Source organism: Paramormyrops kingsleyae, chromosome 12 (genome assembly GCF_048594095.1).
Source record: "Paramormyrops kingsleyae isolate MSU_618 chromosome 12, PKINGS_0.4, whole genome shotgun sequence".
Taxonomy (NCBI): Eukaryota; Metazoa; Chordata; class Actinopteri; order Osteoglossiformes; family Mormyridae; genus Paramormyrops; species Paramormyrops kingsleyae.
Window position 1 is genome coordinate 25,746,664 of NC_132808.1, and position 25,710 is coordinate 25,772,373.

The 25,710-nt window shown below is 44.5% G+C and overlaps 2 protein-coding genes across 4 annotated transcripts in view; one reads left to right on the top strand and one right to left on the bottom strand.

The window, feature by feature from the left end:
- The window catches only part of LOC111859271 (catenin alpha-2-like), a 141,232-nt gene that overhangs the window by 35,191 nt on the left and 80,331 nt on the right, over positions 1-25,710 (bottom strand). For all 3 annotated transcript variants that reach the window (XM_072697783.1, XM_072697784.1, XM_023841798.2), the window contains one exon: positions 541-621. In XM_072697783.1, the coding sequence (XP_072553884.1) occupies positions 541-621 (81 nt within the window). The remainder of the gene's footprint in view (positions 1-540; positions 622-25,710) is intronic.
- LOC111859272 (leucine-rich repeat transmembrane neuronal protein 1-like) lies at positions 7,565-10,560 on the top strand. Its single transcript, XM_023841801.2, has one exon. It carries the CDS (start codon positions 8,693-8,695, stop codon positions 10,265-10,267), a length of 1,575 nt encoding a protein of 524 aa, XP_023697569.1. The 5' UTR covers positions 7,565-8,692; the 3' UTR covers positions 10,268-10,560.

A 25,710-nucleotide genomic window follows, 5' to 3' on the forward strand; every position in this document is an offset into this window, starting at 1 on the left:
AAGTGAGGCAAACAGCACATCACCGACATACGGCTGCTGAGAAGTCCACTAGGCGTCTGTGTGGCTAGGCTGAGGTTCTGATTCAAGCCCAGTTGTGATTAAACCCATTTGTTCTAAAATGAATGTCTATTAACACCAACCCCCAATTTTAGAGGAGAATGGATGCCATGCATACTATCCAACCAAGCAATTATATGCCTTTTACGCATTATCACCTAGTGCAGGTTTTTAATGATTCTCATCATCTCATCTACACATCAGTGTACCTTTGATTAGGCAGCTTATCACATACTTCTGAATAATTCCGCAACTGACGATGATGCTCTGCATCACTGTATCTCTCCATCGGAGAATAAATCTGACTGATTGTTGATGGCTCAGTTCTCTGAACATTGTCCCTCACAACCCACTGGTCCAATAAGTTCCGAATTGTCCCTGGGTGGTAATGAGTCCCGCACAGCCAATTGGTCATATTACTATAAAATGAGCTGATCTATTCCATTGGTTACAGCAGCATCATGACAAATTCTATGAGCTTACCTGTCTGCGCAGGTCCCTGGTCTTTTTCGTCATTTTGTCAATGGCTGTGTTTAGAAGGTCCCCTTTCTCTTTACGGCCCGTCTGCATGAAGAAAACAGATACGTTTGTTGCATACAGCATTCTGTGCAAAGGCCCCTGTTCTGGGGTTATTTGTTTCTTTGGTGTTTAACTTTACCACAATTCAAATGGGAAACTATGAAGTTACAATGGCAAACATAATACAGCCACCTTCGCGGGAAACACCATGGAAGCCAATGGGGTCGCACTCAATAAGCTCCTTAATGCCGTAACACCTGAGAAAAGTGGCTGAGGGCCTAGACGGCTTGTCAGGGCTGCAGAAGAAAAGCCTGGAAAACACATACTAATAACTGTACAGTATGTGCTTAGAAACAATATCCAGGAGCCTTTCGCAGGTCCCTTCATGAGCTCTGATCTGGGTGCATTCTGCCATTCATTCAGGTATTCATATGTTTAACAGTACAGCACGATGTAAAAGGAAAAATCGATCTGCAAGTCATATAATGCCACACAGGGCTGTGTCCCTTAGTCCCTACAGAATGGATGGATAGTCAGTTACAAAACAGTGCTTGTTTGGTTATTTGCTGGCTACATTAGTTATTGTGTGTGTGTGTGTGTGTGTTATGTAATTACATTTAGTTACATATATTAATGGCATATAAATCCATTAAATTTAGACCCATATTTTATTACTGTTTTGAGAAGACGAATGTTCATAAAATGACATTAATAGGTGGACTGGATGATCTACAGAACACGACAATCCTTGGAAATTAACTCAGTTTCTGGCTTTTGGAGCTGTTCAAAAGTGCAGCAGGAGGTGTAAATGTAATCAGTTTGACCAATAACGACAGAGTATGGACACAGAGACAAAAGGCCTCAAGAAGACATTGACAGTAAGACAAAATACACACACAGACAGCAGGGTGAGGTGGACATAGTCTCCACACCCACACAGGACTGTTTGGCTCCTACTCAGTTTAATCAGGGAATGCAGAGAACAGTTACAGAACTGCATGCTGCTGCTGAGATATTTAAGATCTGCTTGGTGGAAACAGAGAGCAACTGAAATGATGCTGGCAAAGTAATCCCGTCTTATGTTTGAGCTAGATCATCTTAGTTAAGATAAACAGAGAAAATACGTTTTGATTCACTGGAAAAGACTCTTTCTTTCATGAAACATAAGTGGCATGAGTTTTACAAAAGAGCTGTTTCAGGTTGAAAATCAGATTTTAGAAAAACATTCAAACGTTTCTTTCCAGTGTAAAGCCTTGTCCATGTTTCCAGATGTTTCTCCAGGCAGTGCTAACAGGCCTGTGCGAACATATGCAGTATGTGGGGGGATAATTATTTATACAGTTCTATATGAAAGTTACAGCTTCAAGCACCCGTTTCATATCCCTGAAACACTTAACACCTGCATTAAGGACTTATTACAGCACTGAGCCCCCATTTGTCTTCAGAACAGCTTCAATCCTTCTTTGAATGATGTCATCCGGGTCCTGAGCTGTGTGGAGTGGTTATTGCACTATTCTTCAGATAATTAAGATCTGCCGATTGGGGACATCACAGAAGGCATTTGGCTTCACCATGGAGTTCAATCCTGAATTTGGTTAGCAGTGTGTTTGGATCAACAGAATATCTTCTGTAAGTAAAGAAGGTAAGAAAACTATTCCTTTGTGACTTAAAATTTTTTCCATATAATATATTTTAGCTAACAGGGAAACAGGTATTTTAACTAAAGGGGGTGGGACCTGATTGGAAGCTTATCTAAGTTCATTTTCATAAAATAATACATTTTACCGTATTTTACTCTATGACCCTGTTTGTGATATGTGGACCAGCCCCTACTAGAATTTTCTGTAGATGTTTCCTTGGTTTATTATGTGTATGTATTCCACTTGCAGTCCCTTGTGTTGTTCCTTAGGTCAGTCACCGTAATTGTTACTGTGTGTTTGTAGCTTTGGTTGTTTCCCAGTCTTCTTCTCTGTTTTGCTCTGTTCCCTAGTTGTGTTACTTTGTGTTTACTTTTATTTAGCTATTGTTATTCCCGTTTGGTTCTTGGTCCTTGTGGGGTTGTATTTCTGCTTTCTCCCTTTTGTGTTCTGTTTTGTTAATGAACTCTGTTTGTTGTGAGGCGCTCCGTGGATTGTCCCTCTTTTCCCCTCCTTTGTCATGCCTCTCCGTAACATAATTATTTTCAACGAACTTTTGACCTGCAGATGGTACTCTTAGACATTTCATGGAGTTCTAGACAGCTTGTTTATACATCTTTACCGTTTTCGGGCAGGTCATGGATATCTCACCGATAGCTCACAGACAGCTTGCGTAGACATCTTTACCGTTATCGGGCAGGTCATGGATATCTCACCGATAGTTCACAGACAGCTGGCGTAGACATCTTTACCGTTATCGGGCAGGTCATGGATATCTCACCGATAGCTCACAGACAGCTGGCGTAGACATCTTTACCGTTATCGGGCAGGTCATGGATATCTCACCGATAGCTCACAGACAGCTGGCGTAGACATCTTTACCGTTATCGGGCAGGTCATGGATATCTCACCGATAGCTCACAGACAGCTTGCGTAGACATCTTTACCGTTATCGGGCAAGTCATGGATATCTCACCGATAGCTCACAGACAGCTGGCGTAGACATCTTTACCGTTATCGGGCAAGTCATGGATATCTCACCGATAGCTCACAGACAGCTGGCGTAGACATCTTTACCGTTATCGGGCAGGTCATGGATATCTCACCGATAGCTCACAGACAGCTGGCGTAGACATCTTTACCGTTATCGGGCAGGTCATGGATATCTCACCGATAGCTCACAGACAGCTGGCGTAGACATCTTTACCGTTATCGGGCAGGTCATGGATATCTCACCGATAGCTCACAGACAGCTGGCGTAGACATCTTTACCGTTATCGGGCAGGTCATGGATATCTCACCGATAGTTCACAGACAGCTGGCGTAGACATCTTTACCGTTATCGGGCAGGACATGGATATCTCACCGATAGTTCACAGACAGCTGGCGTAGACATCTTTACCGTTATCGGGCAGGTCATGGATATCTCACCGATAGCTCACAGACAGCTGGCGTAGACATCTTTACCGTTATCGGGCAGGTCATGGATATCTCACCGATAGCTCACAGACAGCTTGCGTAGACATCTTTACCGTTATCGGGCAGGTCATGGATATCTCACCGATAGCTCACAGACAGCTTGCGTAGACATCTTTACCGTTATCGGGCAGGTCATGGATATCTCACCGATAGCTCATAGACAGCTTGCGTAGACATCTTTACCGTTATTGGACGACTCATTGATAGCTCACTGATGGTTCACAGACAGCACTTAACTGCAGCAGCCTTAGGATCTCTCTGTGCCCCTGCTGTTTGACACCCCTCAGCTTTTTGAACACTGCACGCCAGTGAGAGCCCCTGGCAGCAGAATGACCCACTAGGGAGCAGGATTATATTTAAAACTCACGTAGGATTAAAATGCTGCCTGGTACAGCTGGTGGCACATGACTGAAGAACTAATACTGCGATTTGTGTCACAAAGGACTGTATCTACATGGTAACATGTTTACAGAAGCCATGCTGTGTATACAGGGGACTGATGAGTATAAAATTACACAGGAACTCACTCTCAGTGAGGTCACCGTTACTTATGCTGCAGACTATATGTGTGCTACAGTGACAATACTACTATTAGTAATAATACTAATAGTACTTTAGTAACCTTGTACTATTACAAATAATGTGCAGTAATAATTTATGCAATAGCACATGATATAAATGACATCATCAATGCTCAGATTTGCATGCTGATGCTTGGAGGGAGGGCCTTTGTTCACGTTTCAGAAACCTTAAGTCTCTGTGGGGGCAATTAACCTGCACCAATAACACACCTTCTACCTCACTTCTAGCACCTGCCCTGCAGTTATGCTCATTTTTGTTGTACTAATTGTAATAATAATAATAAAGTTTGCCTCATAAAGGTTTACAATGGAATTTCACCTATGATAGATTCTCCATTTGACCAGCGTAGGGCGCCTCTCTCCTGTTGTCATAACAGCTGACCACTTGCAGAAGAACAAATAAAACTGAATTGAATCTGTCCGTCATTCAGCACCACTTGAGCATCTGTGACCAGTATGGCTCCGTGAAGCATTCCTGAATGTGAATTTGGTCAACCAGTACACTTCCAGAATAAAGTACTCAATCAGCAGGAACTTATTAGCAGGAATATTTTCACTCATCACTTATGTCATTGCACAAGACAAGCAACATGTACCAATCTAGATTCCAATATCTTAAAATATTGAATCATTTTCATCTGACTGCTGAACAAAAATATATATGAATATGAGACAGTGGTAGCTGTTTGAATGACTTCATTTTCCAAGGTTGTGAAAACCTTTGCAAATATTGAACATGCTGTTTATACATTACTTTCAGTTCAATCACACAAGAGTAAAGGAAGTTTTGTGAATAAAAGACATTTTTAAATTATATTTGAAAGGATCGATTTTGTAGCCGATTACATCAGAATGAAATCCATAAAACACTTTTCTGGCATGATTTAAGGTTCTACAACAACTTTAATAAATGATTTCAATACCACTGGCACAGGACACAAGGGTTCGAATGAATGAACCGACTGTATTTCTTAAAAGAACATCAGAGAATGGGTGCAAATCATCACTCCAGCCCGCAGATGCATGCAGCCACCCAGCAAACCCTCCACAAACCCAAATGGGTCTGTCCCTCTACTGGGGCGAGTACAGTCATCAGTGCCTTCAGTGTCCAGTTCAGCCAAGAACCCCTGGCACAGTCATGTCATAGTCACAGTCATAGCCCCTACTGGGAAAGGTGAGCCCACTGCAACATAACAGTCATACAATCAAAGCCCTGTACTGTCCAAATACGGTTGTCTACTGGTGACTGGTCTCTCTCTTTCCCTGCCATGGTGGGCTCTGGAGCAGCGGGGATCTTGATCAATAGAATCCCTGTCCGTCCCCTATCAGCACTAGCACCCTCCAGCACATCACTGAGCCTATCAGCCACACTGTACAGTTGCATGCAGTCCCAGCATGCACTAGTCCTTGGACTGCCCTGGTCCTGTATTCACAACCCTACCACAGACTGGTTCACCCACACCGTTCATGCCTGATACCCTCAGTGTCAGCACTCCTGTCTCTGTATATTCCACCACTGTCAAGAGGCCACCAGAAGTCCACACACCAGAAATGCCACCTGAGTACCATGAACTAAAGCCAGTCTTCAGTAAGACCCAAGTCACTTGCCTGCCACCATCAATCTCCTTGTTAGGTCCCTGAAACAAAAGTCATGGAGAAATACATCAGAGAGGCCCTCAGACCGGGTTATACATTACTCTACATCAGCAGCCTGCTAAGGGTTCTTCTCAGGGGAGAAGAAGAGCAATGCGATCTGCCTCTACATGGATTATCATTATCAGGGCCTGAATACGGTCAGGTACCCATATCCACTCCCTCTTTTCCCTGTGACTATGTGACGGCTCCTTGGAGTACATCATTAGACCAGAGAGGGTGCACATGGAAGAAAACATAATGTCAGAAGTCACGGCACGGTCAGTCCCCTGCTGAGTGAAAGAGCTGCAGGGGCTTCTTGGTTTTGCTAACAACTTCTGCAGGTTCACTTGTAATTTTAGCTCTTTGGCCACAACTTTCATTGGTCTGCTCAAGGGAAAATCCCACACCATCATGTGAATGCCCGCAGCCCAAAGAGCAATCAAGAAGCTCAAACAGAGGTTTACACTGCCGCCATCCTTGAGCTCCCTGACCTAGAGAAACCACCTGGTTTGGGGGCAGTGCCCTCTCAAACACAACTAATCCCCACAAACTGTTTTCCTGTAAATTTTACTCCCGGCAACTGGGAGCTCCTCCAGAGAGAAGTACCTTGGCCACAAAGGTAAGAAGATGTGTCAGGTCATGCTCTATGTGCTCCCCCCACAACCCCCCCCCCCCCCCCCCCATCGTGCTGTACTCCGGTGAGCTGAGGAGGTCTGTTTTGGAGCACACAACTCTAACCATGCCACTCGCCTGTTCCATGCCCAGGTAGATCGTAGCCGCCTGTAGGTCCCAGAGTACCAGGTAGGTGACAGGGTTTGCCTGTCAATGCAAGGGTCCCCTGCCAGAAACTCATTCTCCATTTTGTTGGTCTCTTCCATGTCCTGTGTCAAGTTAATCCTGTTACTTATAAGTTGGGCTTACTATCAAAGTATTGTCCCCTACCACTGTTTTATGTTTCCCACGCCAGGCCAGTGATTTGGGGACCCATGGCAGATTCCTGTCAGTCTGAGGTTTCCCCACCCATGCTGGACATCTGGGGTTCTGCTCAACCCGGCCCATATGGAGTACCTCCCTGACTGGGAGGGGTATGGCCCGGAGAAGCGGTGCTGGGTACCTGCTCAGCACTGCCAGCTCTTCTCTGAGTTCCATCCTTCCCTTCACATGAGTTAGTTTTTAATTCCCGGTTCAGGACTGTGCCCAGTGGTTTGATTTTGCATTGTTATTTCATAAAACTACATTTGCACATGCATCCTGTCTCCAGCAGGACTCCTGCTTGCCTTACCCATGTATGCCATTACAAACAGCAAGACACCAGCAGGTTGACCAAAGTGTTTAGCTTCATTACAGGAAGACCTTAAAGAACAAGAGTGGCAAAAGCAGGGAGAGAAATACAAAAGCAAGGGGCACTTTGATACTTCATGAAAGAGCTTGGTTTGAAGTCTAGGAAGAAAAGAGTAAGAAACAGAAATGGTAAGAGGGAAATTGAGAGAGGGAGCAGGAGAGAGGAACATGAGAGAAGGAGAGAGGGAGCATGAGAGAGTGAGAGAGAAGGAGGATGAGAGAGCAAGAGAGAGGGAGCATGAGAGAGCGAGAGAGAAGGAGGATGAGAGAGAGGGAGTCTGAGAGTGGAGCATGAGAGAGAGGGAGCAGAAGAGAGGAGCATGAGAGAATGAGAGAGGGAGCAGGAGAAAGTGAGAAAGCGAGAAAGAGGGAGCATGAGAGAGGGAACATGAGAGAGCAAGAGTGAGAGAGTATGACAGAGTGAGAGGGGGAGCATGAGAGAGCAAGAGAGAGGGAGCAGGATAGAGCGAGAGAGAGGGAGCAGGATAGAGCGAGAGAGAGGGAGCAGGAGCATGAGCCACCCTGGCTGAATAGAGTGGCTCACGACACTCAGTGAACAGAAGGTGCTTCCTCCTGTACAGTAAAGCCACCAGGCGAGAGCTGCTCTGTCTGCAAGCAGAGGAGCCACGGCTCGTTACCTCACAGCTACAGTGGCTAGAGCTCAGACCACAATGGACATAAAAACAGGAAGAGAGGAGGAATCCAACTAAAACAAGATCAATCTGTGGGATTCACATACCAGGGAGCAGAAGATTTTTTTGCCTTCATTATACGTACATCTTTTACTGAACTTTGAAGAAAAATAAAAAAAATACAACGATCAGTTTGGACTAATGCTAGTTGCTTGCAAAGCAGGAGAGTAACAGGAGCTGACAGAGCAGGGGCACGATCAGCATGGAGAGCTGCCCGGGTGGGATTCTCCCCCTGGCATTTTGCCTGTGAGAATCATAGCGGCGAAGGACGACACTCATGCGGATGCAGACTGCGAGCCGCTCATTCTGCTCTGCAAAGAGCTGCTCAGAACCCGCTCCTCCGTGGTTTCTGCATGTCCAGAGAGCGAAGACGCTGTAGCTTTGCCACATTCGGGACTCCCAGGGAAAGAGGTGCTGGATTTTGGGGTCATTTTGCGTTTGTGCGTAATTCCTGCTGGAGCAGAGCGAGCTGCTGAATGTAGACAGTCCGTCTGTGATAAGGGGTGAGTTAGAAAATCCTTTTATATAAATTCAGTTCACACATATGTGTTTTTACCACCTCTAATTTAAAATGAACAAACCATCTTATTTAGGGCAGGATTCCTATTTGGTCTAAATAAACTGAAAATATTCACTGAAAACATTCAGTGCTTAAGAGAGATCATCACTTTCTGCCAGAGACTTCAATCACAAACAATGTAGGATTTCAGCTGTTTGAAGGACTCTGCCTTCGCCTCAGCCAGGCATATTCATGCCGATGGATTTCCTCCTGACTTACTTGTACCTTAAGTGGTTGCACAGAAAGGCCCCTGGATTAGTGCTTTGTTCACTAGTCATCAGCCTGAAAAGCATGTCCATCCTGGGGGACGTCTGTCCCAGGCTGTGTCGCTGCGACGCCAAGCTGGCGTACTGTGATGGACTCAATCTGACTGAGGTACCACACAATCTCAGCAGTGCTATGGGCTTGTCTCTGCGGGACAACAGCCTTACAGAGCTGCGAGAGAGACAGTTTTCCAGCCTGACTCAGCTAACGTGGCTCTATCTGGACCGTAACAGCATCGAGTCCGTGGAGGAGAATTCCTTTGCAAGATTGCGGAGGGTGAAGGAGCTCAACCTCAGCACTAACAAGATCAACAGTCTGCCCAACTCCACGTTCAGAGACCTGCCCAACCTTCGCATTTTGGATTTATCACACAACAACATCCAGGCACTGGAACCCAACCTTTTCTATGGCCTCAGGAAGCTGAGCGACCTGCACCTGCGGCACAATGCCATCAAGTATGTTCCTGTGAGGAGCTTTCAAGACTGCCGGAGCATGAAGTTCTTAGATCTGGGCCACAATCGGCTGCAGAGCCTGGCACGCAACTCCTTTGCCGGCTTGGTGAAGCTCACTGAGCTGCACCTGGAGCACAACGAACTGGTGAAGGTCAATCTGGCCCATTTCCCCCGACTGCTTTCCCTGCGCAGCCTCTACATGGACCACAACAGGGCGACCATCGTGGTGAGCACGCTGGACTGGACCTATCAGTTCCTGGAGAGGATCGATTTCTCAGGGAACGCAATCGAGTATATTGAACCTCACGTGTTTGATAGTGTGCCAAATCTGAAATCCCTGAAGCTGGATCTTAACAAGCTGACCTACATTGACCAGAGGATCCTGAACTCTTGGGCATCCCTCACCAGCATCACACTGTCAGGGAACACATGGGAATGCAGCAGGAATGTCTGTGCCCTGGCCTCCTGGCTGAGCAACTTCAAGGGCCAATGTGATGATGGCCTGCTGTGCTCTAGCCCGGACATGACCCAGGGCGAGGACATCCTTGACGCTGTGTATGCTTTCCAACTCTGCGAGGATTCTGTAGACGCCACAACACAAATGTACACCATGAGCAGGGAGAGGGCCAGGGGTTACAGCCATGAAGAAGCCACCATGAACCCCCATGGACTGCAGCACACCGAGGCGGGGCCGATGGTGACAAGCTCCTTCACAGTGACTGATGCTAGCAATGACCTCGAGAGCACTATGCACATCCACAAGGTGGTCACCGGCACCATGGCCTTGATCTTCTCCTTCCTGATTGCAGTGCTCATGCTCTATGTGTGCTGGAAGTGCTTTCCAGCTAGTGTGAGAAGGATAAGGAATTGCTTTGCCAGCCAGAGGCGCAAGCAAAAGCAGAAACAGACCATGCAGCAGATGGCGGCCATGTCCGCACAGGAGTACTATGTCGATTACAAACCCAACCACATCGAGGGCGCCTTAGTCATTATCAACGAGTATGGATCATGCACCTGCCAGCAACAGGCGTCACGTGAGTGCGAGGTGTGAACTGCGGACCCTGTGGTCCTTAAAGATGATACAGAACCAACACTGCACTGATGAGGACCGACTGTGACTGTGGATTTACTGCTGCGCTACAGCTGCAGCTTCTCTTCTCCTCCCCAACACTGAAGACGAGCACTGTTGCTCTTTCAAAGGGTGGATATTCTAGCTTTAATGTGCCCTTTATCTCGAGGATATTCAAACCATCTTGGCACAGCTTCAATCAGTTTTCGCTGTCAGACAACCAATAAGGAGATACTTTAAAATATGATGAAGCCGAAATGCAAAAGCAGATTAAGATGCAAGCTATTTCTTTTGTAAACTAAAATGTTTGAATAATAAAAAAGTATAATTTACATTATTACTGTCTGCATGAGTGTTTGAGAATCATGAATGATTCTCCACTTCCGATGCTCAAACTGTGTCGATGTCATTTTCCATTATTTTCAACTGTGGCTTTAACACTGACGTCTCTCAGGCTGAAACACTTCACACCTGATGCAGGATCCACATGTGGTCTGAGAATCATACACAAGCAAAAACAGGTTTCAGTTCACAAACTGATTTAAGTCTTGCACAGAAATGCTTGCACAGAAATTACCCCCCGCCCCTCCCCCTTCTCTGGGAGAAAAGTGATTGCATGTGTGATTCTCAGACATCTACATTAATTATGAATGTGCATGCAGACTTCATTTCTAATCCCAGAGAAACAGGATATGTATTATTTAGGGTTTTCTCCCAATTTGGGCTCTGGTGAGCCTGTCCGTGCTTAGCGAAGGTCTTTCTGTGCTACCCATATGTGCATGCTGGGAATGAAGGCAGTGCATGTTGGGAATGAAGGCAGTGCATGTTGGGAATGAAGGCAGTGCATGTTGGGAATGAAGGCAGTGCATGCTGGGAATGGATGCAGCGCCCATGGTGCTGGCCTCTGTGTATGCTCTCCACAGTCCTCATGCTGCTACCTGAATGGACCTCATAGGCAAACGGCCTGTCAGGCAGCTCGTGATCCCAGCGTGCGGAGGCGGCACCGTGAGGCCAGAGCGTATCTCTGCCCACACAGCACACAGCGGCTACCTGTTCCCAGTCTGGGTCGGGGGCCGGGTGCACAAGCATCCTGAAGTTTACAGGTGGATGCTGAACATTTCCGAGTACAGCAGCTTTCAGCATCTTTGCTGCTGAACACATTCAAGAGCAGACTGTGATTCTCAGAATAAGCTCATGCGACAGGTAAAACTTTAAAAGCTCATAGATAGTGATGGTGAGATGCTCATTAATAGGATGAGTCATTGATGGATCGTCACACAAAGCACTAACTCTGCTACATAATGATTCATATAGTGTCAGCTATTGTAACATGATATACTATTCAAATTCTTCACAAAGAACTGAAACATGATGATAATGTAACACACACAAAAAGTCCATGTATTCATGTCTTTGTGGGGACTCTCCATTCATTTTTATGGGCATAGCAGTAATCCCCACTATGATGACCTTAACCCCTACCCAGCTCTAACCATAAGTAACCAAAGAAAATACAAGATGTTTTTTTTTCGATTGCATTCACAGATTTTTATAAAATTGAGTTTCTGTTTGGGGGTGGCATGTTGCCTCACACCTCTTGGACCAGGGTTCGAGTCTCCGCCATGGCTCCATGTAGTTTGCATGTTCTCCCGTGTTATACTGGAGTTTCCTCTGGGTACTCAGAGTCTGTCCCCCCAGTCCAAAAACATGGTGAGGTAAACTGAAATGACCAAATTGCCCGTATGTGTGAGTGACTGATGTGTGAGTGAGTGACTGATGTGTGAGTGAGTGCTGGTGTGTGAGTGAGTGACTGGTGTGTGTGTATGCCATGCAATGGGTTGGCACCCCATCCTGTGTTGCTCCCTGCCGTGTGCCCGTAGCCTCTGGGATAGGCTCCGGACCCCCTGCGACCCTGAAGAGGATGAGCGCGTACGGAAAATGGATCGATGGAGCTTCCCTTTGTGGGGACAAAAAAAGCTTGGTCCCCACAACATCAAAAGAACAGGTTTTATCATATTGTGGGCACATTTGGTTCCCATAATGTAATATATACATGACCACACACGCACACACACACATTTCTGATTCACATGAAGCACACTTTGCCTGGCTTAACGAAGACATTGCCTCTCCTTCCAGTTACTAGTGTAAAGTTTCCATGGGGTCAAAGTGTCGACTGGTCTCACGGTGCCAGAATGCTCTCTGCGGGAGGGCACATTTCCAAAGGACAGTCTGGGGGGGCCTGGTCCTTCAGCCCCGGCTTAATGACTGACGTCTCAGAGGGGTCCTCTCTGTCTATATCATCTTATGCTGTGACCCTGCTCTGCCCTTCACAGGGTTTAACGCTTCCTTACTGAAATCTTTTGGCAGCTTTCTAGAAGAACCTCTCTAGCTTCTTCTCTGCATCTGACTTTTCCTTTTAGTCATGTTGAATTTTAATTCATTTAATCAGTTATATCACCCTGGTAGTTTACTTTGAACATATATAATTTGCTGTCCATATGAAACAAATGAGGAAACATGTAAACATAGGTAAAACGTGTTCACACACACAGGGAGAATGTGTTCACACAAACAGGGAGAACGTGTATACACACACAGGGAGAACGTATTCACACACACAGGTAGAACGTGTGTACACACACACACATGAAAAACGCGTGTACACAAACACAGGGACAGGGAGAATGCACACCCACAAACACAGGAAGAATGCGTGTACACAAACACAGGGAGAATGCACACCTACAAACACAGGGAGAATGTGTGTACTCAAACACGGAGAATGCACACCTACAAACACAGGGAGAATGTGTGTACTCAAACACGGAGAATGCACACCTACAAACACAGGGAGAATGCACACCCACAAACACAGGAAGAATGCGTGTACACAAACACAGGGAGAATGCACACCTACAAACACAGGGAGAATGTGTGTACTCAAACACGGAGAATGCACACCTACAAACACAGGGAGAATGCGTGTACACAAACACAGGGAGAATGCACACCCACAAACACAGGAAGAATGCGTGTACACAAACACAGGGAGAATGCACACCCACAAACACAGGAAGAATGCGTGTACACAAACACAGGGAGAATGCACACCTACAAACACAGGGAGAATGTGTGTACTCAAACACGGAGAATGCACACCTACAAACACAGGAAGAATGCGTGTACACAAACACAGGGAGAATGCACACCTACAAACACAGGAAGAATGCGTGTACACAAACACAGGGAGAATGCACACCTACAAACACAGGGAGAATGTGTGTACTCAAACACGGAGAATGCACACCCACAAACACAGGAAGAATGCGTTTACACAAACACAGGGAGAATGCACACCTACAAACACAGGAAGAGTCAGCGATGGAATTCAAAGTACCAGCGATGAAGGCGTAAGGTTACAGTGCTACTGTACTTGCTAACTATGGTTCTGTAAATCCTGAATATGTTATTTTAACGAAATATATAAAGTTAATATCACATGTTAAATATATTGTAAAAATTCAATTTTAATAAAATCAAAACTGTAGCCTTTTTGATGTTTTTTTTTAATAGCTCAAAGTGTAACAGTTTAATCTATTTGCTGTTTCATGGGACAGTGCATTTGGGAGTGTATTACTTACCAAACTTGCATATATGCTTAATAGAGACATAATAACATTATCATTACTAATTTTTTAAAAAACTATTTTTATTTTTTTCTGTGCTTTATTGTTATGCTTATTTTAATTCTTTTTTTTCGTTTTAAATGTCTGTAAAACTTTCTAAATGCTATGGTTAAAATGGTGCAATATAAATAATGATTGATTGATTGATTGATCAGGCAAATCTGCAGGGCATCGAGTGGCAATATCAAGCTCAGCTTGAGAACAGCTGACAGCATAATCCACGCTATAATACCAAACAAAAGGCGGCATTATTTCTCATAGCGCCTCCAGTTCAGGCTAAAGAACGCCCAGCCAAATTTACTCAGGCATAATGTCAGCGGATGCCCTGTTGGCTGCATGAGATTAGCCACTGTTACTGCATAGATCCACCTCTGCCGGTGCCTCACGTTGCATCCCAATCCCCAGCTAACCCCAACACTTCCAGTGAAGCATTTTCAGCGGACATTTATCTAACCTAAAGTACTTATTACAGGAATTTTTCTTAATGGAAAAATAGAGACACATCTCTAAAACATTGTCCCTCATACAACATTAATCATGCGTACAGAATTAATTCATATTTTAAACTATACAAACATAATAAAAGTTAATGGTGTACATGGAAATAGGTTGTCTGTGTGAGGAAAAGCGACAGGATTAGATTAAACCATCACAGAAGCCCCCAGAGAGTTTGTTTGGGAGTGATGAGCTTCTGTCACCATCAGGGGGCAGCCTTGTGGATTTAATAATAAAGGAACAGATGAGGAGGAAAACATTCATGTGTGCATTCCTCTGGGCCTTTGCCACGATATGGTGTGGGATGTAGGTGCTACTTTCACGTACGGTGTGAGCGTTGTGACGGCAAGTGTCTGCATGATCATTTTTTATGGTGGAAATTCACACATTCATACATACGGATCAGCAAAGAGTGCCATCAGTCACACACAGGTCAGCTCCTGCGTTAGAGGACATTAACAAACCAAGGTACAGTGAATCAGTTGGCGCAAAAAATCAAGCACAGGGCTGCTCTCTGGTGAGTAAAATATGTCAGATAAATCCATGTATCAATCTCACCAAAATGGCCTCAGATAAAAAGGGGTTTGTGTCCCCATCACAGACTCATAAATGAACAATACAGCACAGTGTGGCAATCCTGTGCAGATTTTTTTCTTTTCTATATACTGCTAAGACACTGAGAACAATGTTGAGATCAGAAACTCTGTGCCCATTTAAAGGCATATATATATATAAGACTTCCATGGAGAATTTCCTTGTCACGTTATGCAAGAATTATTTTTCAAATTATTCAGATCAGAACTGACACCTCAAATGAAAAGAAAGAAGAAACACTGAAAATGCAAGAAAAATACATAATCTCCCTGAATATAATCTGCCATTTAAAATATTGGAAAAATCCAAATGTAATTTTCTAGAAGACATGAGAGCCTTTGATCTGGATGGTACCGTGTTGTTTTTGATGTTTTCATTTTCTTTTGTAAATTAGAACCAGTCCTTTCATTGGTTTGCGTGCAGGGTCTATTCACATTAAACTGACACACTGAACATTCCAAACACAAGTGCAGCTTCACTACTATTTACTGTTTAATGTTCTCTTGAATTAAAGACCTATAATGCTGGTAATGAATCTGAAACTGAATGCTGAGTACTTGATTCTCCATGGATATTTATTGCGCTTGGAATCAGAGGCAGGGTCCGGTAACCAGACAAACAACTTCAACTGCAAGCTAGTAGCCAAATGGCAACAGCTGTCTTCCCGTAAAATAACACCAGGGGTCAAAGGTCAGGCTTGAAAGGACAGTGTCAGAGATACAGCTCACCTGCCACTTAGGAAATAAGGTGACATAGATTAATAAAGAACAACGATGAAACATCCAGTACCACATCACCAGTTACACAGTCTAATACTGGTAAATGCAACAAAATACACCAGCGATTACGTATTAAACTGGAACAGAAAACCCTGTGCGTCAGCTGACTCACAGAGATTTGGCATCCTGATTACAGACCAGGTAACTGTTACGAATGGTAATATTACCTCAAACCCTGTCTCTGCCTTGTAGTGACACCTCGTCATCCGAGAATAAGTCATTAGTGTAAACTGAGTATAGTCGTGTACGTCTGTGCTGTTCCATGCCTGCCTACCAAGCTGTGCCCCACAGCACAGCTCTCCCTCATCCAGACCTGGACTCTTCATTGCATGTACAAACACACAGAGCTCAAGCACTTCGTCCTGGGCGCCTACTATTTGTATTCAACAATGACGCAAATTAACAGCACCTGAGAAACAATTTGGTCGGCGTAACGGTAATTCAGGGTGGTTAATAGTTTTTTTTTTCTTTCTGCCAGGTACCAAAAGGGACAATGGCATTAACTAACCAAAGGATGTTTGCATGTGTGTCTCAGCTGATGGTGCGCCTCATCACAAGGTGCCGAAATGTGGGGATCAGTGATTATGAAGCAGAGGAGAGCAGAGGCAGCGTGGCCATTAGACGTGTAGCTGGACAGACGGGTGATCTGTCAGAGCCAGGGATCTGTTGGGTACCCGAGGCCCCGCATACCTGCCTGCTTTAATGTCTTTATGTCTGAGCAACTTACCAAATACACGACTCACGGGCCTCTCCAAGTATAAAGCCAAAAAGGGGTTGAATAGTACAGCAAGGTTCACTAAAGGTTCAGGGGCAGTGGTGACCCAGTGGTTAGGGAAATGTGCTTGTGATGGGAGTGTTGCTGGTTGGAATACCCAACCAGCAACGTACTGCCCCAAAACACTGCTCCCCATGTGGTAAACAACAGCTGGCCACTGCTATGTCATGATGTCACATATGGGTTAAATGCAGAGGACACATTGCATTGTGGTGTGTCAACAATGAATCACAGTACTTTACAGCCTTTAGTGTTTGGTTTTAAAGTGGTGTGTATGTTACAAACAGGGTGCGACTGTATAGCAAGGTGTACTAAAGGGCACAGTGATATCTGGCATTTAGGATCAGAGTGAAGTTTTCCATTAGAAGACCTCAGACCATCAGGAGCAAGTGCAGAGTTTCTGGGTGAACAGTTAACATGCTAAACAACCATGAATTAGCACTTGGTTTTATTCCCACAGTACATACACATAAAGTGAGGCTATTAATACCTCAGTAAATGTTGTTTCTGGTAGATACCTTTAGCATAATTGGGTTTATTACGTTTTGATATAAGAAGAGCTTTGTAATCAGGCTTTAACACTGTTTAATTCACAGTGATAAGTCCATGGTGAGGGGTCATGAATTTCACAACCCCAGGGCTTCTCTTATGTGGCCCCCCAGGAGCTCTGTCAAAGACTGATCAATGACAGCCAACCAATCATCTCCTCACCCCTTCCATGGGTGAAAGTGGTTCCCTGCAATTTACTAAAATCCTTCTGCAGTGAGGTGAAGTTTGAGAGAGGCCAGATACTGTAGCAAACATCCATCCATCTTGAGACTGCTTATCTTGGTCACAGTCACCAGAACTGGGTGCACTAATGCTCCTAAGATGCATGATTCTTCTGACAAACTCAAAAAGTGTGTATGACAGTCACAAAGCACCAGGCTTTGTACACACACGCTAAAATCTGTTACTGTGGCCAAAAAGACTTTTCCTGGCAGCAAAACCGGACTGGATGGGTAGCCCACCATAGTGCTCTAAGTGTTCTTCATTTTAAATCATGAGTTTGTACAAAAACGACTGCTTGGTAAGAGCAGAGACATGTCTGGCATGAGCATTATTGGTCAAGAATAGAAAAAGGCCGTCTGTCTCATGCCTTGGTGACAGAGTGCTGCATACGTGGTGTCTGAGTGAGCATGCACACAGTGAGCGTGCACACACAGTAAGCGTGCACACACAGTGAGTGTACACACACAGTGAGCGTGTACACACAGTGAGTGTACACACACAGTGAGCGTGCACACACAGTAAGCGTGCACACACAGTGAGTGTACACACACAGCGAGCGCAGCGAGCGTACACACAGCGAGCGTACACACAGCGAGCATGCACACATAGTGAGTGTGCACACACAGTAAGTGTGCACACACACTGAGCATACACACAGTGAGCATGCACACTGAGAGTGACAGCTAAAGCAACAGACAGTAGAACCTTGTGGTCAAAATGAACATCCGCAATCTCTGAAAAACAGCAAATAAAATAATATACTACAAGTACATCATCTAATTATATCCGGGAAAATGCAATATTACCAAGAACTCAATTCAATTCAATACAATATATATATATATATATATATATATATATATATATATATATATATATATATATATATATATATATATATATATATATATATAATTATGTGTGTGTGTGTATATATATACAGTGGGACCTCATTAGAACTCGAATTTCTTAAAAGTCGAAACAACCAGTTCGAAAAAATATTACCTAGAACTCGATCTGAATCTCAGAAGTCAAACCGTGAATGCAGACCTACGATAACTTGTACAGGCGGGGAAATGAGTCACGTGGCACGTCTCTCAGTGGAAACAAAGGGTAAAGCTTCAGTCTCAGCCTCGCATTAGCTGTGATAGCATCGTGCATATATATATAGCACCTTTCACAAGCGTCACCTCAAGGCGCTTTACATGGGTGTGTTGTGATACAACATCACTAAGACAGGAATTTTGCAATTATTCTATAAAAAAAATCACAAAGTGTTTAATTACAATGCATCATGGTCTTACTAAATGGTCACGGAACAAAATAAGAGGTTCCCCACTGCCCAAAACACTATAGTCTCTGGGTACCAGTGTGACTTAATTAAACCAGTTAGTGCTAATTACGTCATTATCCACTCTTATTTTGCCCCAATCCTCCAGAGTGGAGAGAAACTGTCTTCCTCACTGCCATCTAGACCACACTTGAGAGACAAATGGGAACAGTGAGGAAACACTCAGAAAACAGTGGGAAATGCTTACAGGGAATGGTTTTGAATATATCTTCAATAATGGTTTTGTGAAGAGTATACATCCATCCATCTTTTATAACTGCATGTCTAGTATAGAAGAACAGGGTAAAGATACTCTGTGTCAGCTGGGGCTTCCGGTTCTGCCTTTCATCTGGATTGCAATGTAAAACAGTGCCTGACCAGCAGATCGCCAGGGTGAGAACCACAAATCAAGCTGCACTTCAAAGCTGGAGCTGACAGCTTCTGAGAAGATCCTGGGTTAAGCCCATTCTCTGCAGGGCTTAGGAGAACAGCCTGACTTAACTTGCAGACAGCGCCTTTCATTCAGATGCAATTAAATAGACACGGCAAGGATCCAAGTGCAGCTTCAAACTTCAAAACATCCCTAAGAATAGTCCTTAAAATGCAGGGACAGTCTGGCAGTACAGTCATTTTTCATGGGGAGGCTTTTCTCAGTCTGTGGGTTAAAAGGCAGGTGTCTTCCCGCTGAAGATACCCAGCTTTGGGCTGGGAAACCTGACCACACCGAAATAAGTGGGATTATCAGAGCCAACAGAACTGCTCGTTTTGTTCTTCCTCTTGAATGTCCTTATCCTGCTTACCATAACTGGAGAAATTCCTTTACTGCCACCCATGAAGTCACAGCTCAAGTCCCCAAGGGAGATATGCTACATTTACATCCTGACAGCAGACAGAAGCCCAGAGGGACACAAGGCACGGGCCTCTCCCTGTCTATCCTGCACTTTGACATGGGGACGATGCGAGAGCAAAGGAATATCCTGCTCTCCTCGGACGTATGCAGAACCAAACGTGCATGGGACTTCAGGGGAGCCCAATGGAAAGGTGCATGGCCAGCAGAGCAGAGCTACTGTATAAAATCATCCATTTCAGGTTCCACTGTGCCCCAGTGCCCAGGGCGACGTCAAGAACAATGCAGAAATGTATTACAGAGAGTTAAAACACGGCTACAGGAGCAGGTCAGGAACAGAACATTTGTGTTTACAAGTCAAAGGGTACATGGGTAAAGAAACACAGGTGGAAGGGAAAGTGGCTCTGGCTTCACAGGCGCAGCGGGACAGGAGATAGACGGAAGGCCATCTAGAATTTCAGAGACCTGATATTTCCCCTGAAGCAATGTGCCATCAGAAAGAAGCAAACCTGGGAAGGTTCAGCTGGGGTGACCCTAAAACAGGCAGCTGGGTTATCCGCTGTGTAAGGCAGTTTAGTCCAGGATGACATCTATTCATAAATCAATGTGTATAGTTATAAATATTTGAAACAAAAAAATGCATGATGCATTGTGATGCATTCTGTGAAGCGAGTGCAGTTTTCATGAAACGGCAGCATTCCAGTGACTCCAGCTGAAGGCAGTGCAGCTGTAAAGTGAAGCATCGCTTCATGCACAGAGCTGAGGTTCCTTAAGGATCATTCATCCATTGTGCACCTGAAGCACACAGGCCAGTTCCTGACCGGTAGCGAGTGGCACCCAGCCACCAGCCGCTAAACGCTGTTCTGTTGGTTACTGCGCGATTCGCAGAAAACAGCACACTGGTGTGAGCGGCCTGCTGGGGCGGGTCCAACACAAACAACCTTCTGTGGTAATGAATTCACATCGGGGGAGTTGGAGGCGGGGCACAGACTTTATTATGTGTCTGCAGCTCACACAATCTGCTGGAGATTTACTCTGGTTTATTATGGCAAAATCAGAACACGTTTGTGGTTTTAAGTTTTGAGTAAAGGCCCACCATCTACAATATGTCAGAGATGTGTCAACAAACAGCCAATTACCTGTTACAAACCTGAATGCTGAAATGTCTCCTTTTCAGCTGACATACTTGTACAGTACAAGGGTAAAGTGCAGGCAAAGGTACACTGGCAAAGGTACACTGGCAAAGGTACACTGGCAAAGGTACACTGGACGCCTCCCCTTCGAAACAAACTAAGTACCATTGAAGCTTTGCCATATAGGTCATGGTTTTATTTAATGTACAAGAGGCACCTTTTAATGTGGTTCATTACGCTATGGGGCATGAGTGGGTCCAGGGCCCTGGTGCTTTCTGCTGCTCACTGGACCCCTCGCACTGGCCTTGCTCTACTCTGCTGGGCCTGCTCTTCCATGCTCTGCAACTCCACAGTTAGCTGGGGACCTCTGACTGCCCAAGCAGATCAGGACATTACTCAGGCTTTAACGAGTAACTGTTCACTGCCACATGGAGTGAGCAGCATTGTTGCTCAGCATTTAGTGCTGACACCTCACACCTCTAGTAAAAAGGCAGCGAATGTGTGCAGTGAAATCAGGCCACCGGACGTGGCTGTGCTCAAACCAACAACTCTTAGAGGCAATACATCTGGGTATCTAAGTACGATGAGGGATAACCAGTGTCTTTAGGATCTCTCTCCAGGACAGTTTGTTAGTTTGATAGCACATTGCAGGCGAAGACTCACAGCAAAATCTGTTTAGCTCTCTGAGGCCATGATGGGATTGTGAAAAACATTATAATCAAGATATCATCTGCTGCTCAGAGGAATCAAGGATAAGTCAGGCGATGCTTTGGGCTTCAATGCATGTTGGATCACTGACTAATGCAGAAACACACGAATGCAGCTTGACTCGTGCTTCCCAGGCATGTCATTAGTTACCCCTGAGTAACGTCCTCTTTGCTTCTTGCCACATGAAACAATTTGGGCGCAGTTCTCAGACTCAGCAGATGAAGTAGCTGATTATTGTTGACGGGGGATGATGCCTTAAAGTAACTCTGAAGCAAAAAACAGACATAACTCGTTGGTCTACATTCTGCATTCTAGTCTACATTGGTCATGCCATTGTGCTGTGTGTCCTCCAAAATCAATAACCAAAAGTATGTTTTGATTAAAATATGTAATCAGTTAACCATTTTAAATCATTTTCTTATAATCTAGAGATGGAACCGATCCGATACCCACTATTGGTATCGGGCTGATATTGGCAACGCAGTAAGGAACCGATCTAAGCTTCCATCAGAGAGAGGTCTAGCCTGAACAATCGTGAAAAGGTTTGTAGTCTTAGCGCGACATACTGTAAACAGAATTAGGGTCATGTGATGGCTGGGTGTTCAGTGGCACCTGTGCGTCGGAGCTCTCATGTCGGTTGTGTCAAAAGACAGTCGCTGTATTTACACTGAAGGAAGAAAAAAGCAAAAGGGCCCAGTGCATGTGTGCTAGGCTAGTGCAGGTTATTCCTAAGTCTCAACACAGTAAGATTCTCCTCTGAGGATTGTTCTTCAGAGTGCAATGAATAATCCTGCAGATCATGGTGAGCCAGAGGGTACAACAGAAAAGCTGGGGTGAGACCCAATAGGTGTTACATGGTCCCCACTAAGCGCCGGGCTCTCAGTGCAGATTAGGCCTTTCTCTTTAAGGATAGCTAGCGGTAAGTCAGGAGTCTGCAGCCTTACGTAAGAAACAAGGAGAAGAGGCAGTGAATGCTAATGCTCAGTCAGAGCCAGTCTCTGTGTTGGCAGAGTCGGCCTGGACGGGCTGCTATGCTGCTTGTGATGCGTGAACCCGGAGGATCTCATAGATGGCACTGCTCCGGCCTACTGCCAAGGCCAGATACCTTAACTAGCGACAGTGCTAAAGCCCTGTCACCTCAAGAGGACCTGCCCTGTGAGTGGCCATGATATGTGTACATAGTGATACAAAGACAGACATTCAGACACATAATAAAGGCACAAAGGGAATAGTTACCCTCAGCCTAAAACATCCAAAGTACTGTTCTGTTTGTGAAGTAAATGGCAGCAGATTTGCCATGTTAGTCTCATGGCAGACCCCTGGGCCTGCATCACCATGCTTCTCTGTCAATGAATCAGCTTGAAGCCACTCCAACAGGCTGCCGGAGACTCACATCCTTCTCACTGAGCTTCTGTCATCAGCGCATTAAGCAGAGGACAGGAGAGATGTACCATCATATTTCTGTTCTGTGCCTCAACTAATGGATCTGACTTAACTGAAGATATTTTTGGAGATGTTCAACCATAATCTTGGAACCCTCCCTGTCCTTTAACAAATCAGCAAGCCTGTTGCCAGGGCAACCATATCCTCTTGCTTAGCTCATGTCATCATTCAGCAAGACTATCTTTGAGATGGCCTCCTCATCAGCCCCCGACTGGATATCACAGCTAGACAGTCCCTGGAGATAGGCTCGTCAAGCTGACTGGATCAGGAGAACCTCTACATCTAATGAAAGGCTTGTCCAGTTTGGTCAGCAGCATACACTCCAGCTCAGACCACAGCTCCTCATACTGTTCATCTTCATTCCTGTAGCTCTTATAGATGTTAAGTGCCAATAGCCACAGGACTCCAGTCCTTAACCACCTAATATGAGTATGTGTGATTTGTAATTTGGATTTGACAATCTGTAACATCATTTTATTGTTATTTTGCTGTTTATCATACTTTGCTCTGATGACGAATTTTCATAGAATGGGCAGACTGCACTCAAATGAAATGATAGGAAACAAAACTGAATAGAAAGTTAGCAAGGTAACAATCATTAAAGCCAGACAAGCCAACACAGTGAAAATGTATTTCTTATTAAATATCATAAAGCCACATAAAATACCATTACATACTAACAATGGACAGGCCCTGGCTCCACCGTTACAACGGACAGGCCCTGGCTCTGCCATTTCAGCTCTGCTTTCAAGCCAGTTTCTGTTTCTGGCAGCAGGTGGGAAAATGACTTGCCTACTAAAGTCTCAATTAAACAGGAGAATGGAGCAGGCCCGTGTTTTTTCTGCCTCTCCAAAGTCTAAGACACATGCTGGAACTTATCCATTCATTGTAAAATCTGTATGTGGAATCAGTGGGTAAGGATACAGGGAATCAAATAGGAGAAAAGGTAAAGTAAGAAACCAGTAAGAAAAACACTTGTGGCACCTGGTGTATTTTTACCTAGTTTCTATTCCCATTTTTTTTTATTTTATGTATTGGTATTTAGCTAATTCATTTGCATTTATAATTGTTTTAATATGCGGCATATGCAGTGAAGATGCTGTTCCTGACACTGAGCGTGACTGTCAGAGGACTCTCTCTCAGAATGACCCCTGCTACATCCTCACACGCTGTTCCTGACACTGAGCGTGACTGTCAGAGGACTCGCTCTCAGAATGACCCTGGTTAACATATATTACATGAATGTACTCTGTACCAGTCCTAATTACACTAGTAGATTCCTAGTTGCCTGTGTCCCTTCAAAGTGGCTATGAGGCATTTCAGACATTAATATTTCTCTATGCTACCAAAATCCTTTTTAATTTTATACGCAAACACCATCATAAAGAAGGGCAGTGAGGGAATACAGGGAGGAAAGGGGGTCATGGCTTGACATCTGCCCTTTGACATTCATAGTAAATAGCACCTTTGCTAAACAGAAATAGTGGGCAAACAAATTGAGCAGGATGAGAGGCAACGAGGTCCAGCGGGCCGTGGCAAATCGATTGGTGTGGGGGGGGGGATGGGGGGGGCTATTGATTCTGACAGATGCTGGCCTCAGCACACACTCTGTCTGCAAAATAATGTGACTGTCTACATATGCAGGGCTGATCTCACATGCTGACACGGGATCAAGATAACCAGGTTTTTAAGAAATTAAAACAAAGAGGCAAAGCAAGACTAATTCATAATAAACAGTGCATCCCTAAGCAGCCGCTTCACTACATTTACAAGAAGAGATGAAACGGTATGAAAATTTAACATCACGATTATCGTGACCAAAATGATTACGTTTATCAGTATTATCACGGTTTTATTAAAATGCACTTCAAATGTTCAAAAAGTACTGAGACACAAACTGAAATAAGTTCACCAAGTTTTATATTGAAAAACACAAATAAAATTATTAGCAGCGCTATAAATTTTAGACAGCAAAATAATAATGTAGCCAATAAATCAATAACCAAAGGGTTTTTTTTTTTTTAAAAAAAAAGACTTCATTAGCATCATAAAACAACAAACACTGTGTCTCCCGCTATCATTGACTCTGGTTTGTTCCCGCCTCTATGCCTCATCCTGAAATTGGCTATTCTAATGTTGCCCAAAATTACGACTTCATTCTTGAATTGTTTTTCTCAATGTGGCATTAATGCTGCATTGTAGGAAAATCCATACAGATAAAGGAAATATACTGCTTTAAAGAGTGTTCCATTTCAAGAATATGCAAATAATGCAAGGAATTCATTCTCAATAGCACATAAGCAAATATTACCAGCTCCACTACACCACTAACCAAGGGCAACAAACAAAATGTTTTGACAAGATTAGATACTAAAAGATTCAGTTTATATTATTGACAAGCGATGACCAAGCTGGACAGACAAACCATGACATTCTCTCCCATTCCAAATCCCCTCATAATGCGTTGAGGTAAAAGTTAACTTATCTTGCATTCGCTATAAAGTAGAGAGTGTTAGTAACGAAGATATCCACACCTCTGACACAGTCATCTAGATGATGCTTCCCTAAGTGCTGTCAGTGTCTTCCACCATGTTTTCAGCACAAAACAAACCCACGTTGCATGATGCTGTTGCGCACCTGGTCTGGCAGCCAGTTACTACCTTTGGTTATCGTTGCACAGTATTTGACGTAACGTACCACCGACAAGGTGGCTCCACATATGACAGATCCCAGTAACAGCTCAGAAGCATGCTGGGAAAATATGAAATAGCCCTTGTTTGTGTTATTCTTAATACTTCTTGTGAGAAGGATGTGTGTCTTCTTGTGTTGTTGTCTTCCCCTTGCCTGTGTCTTTCGTGAAC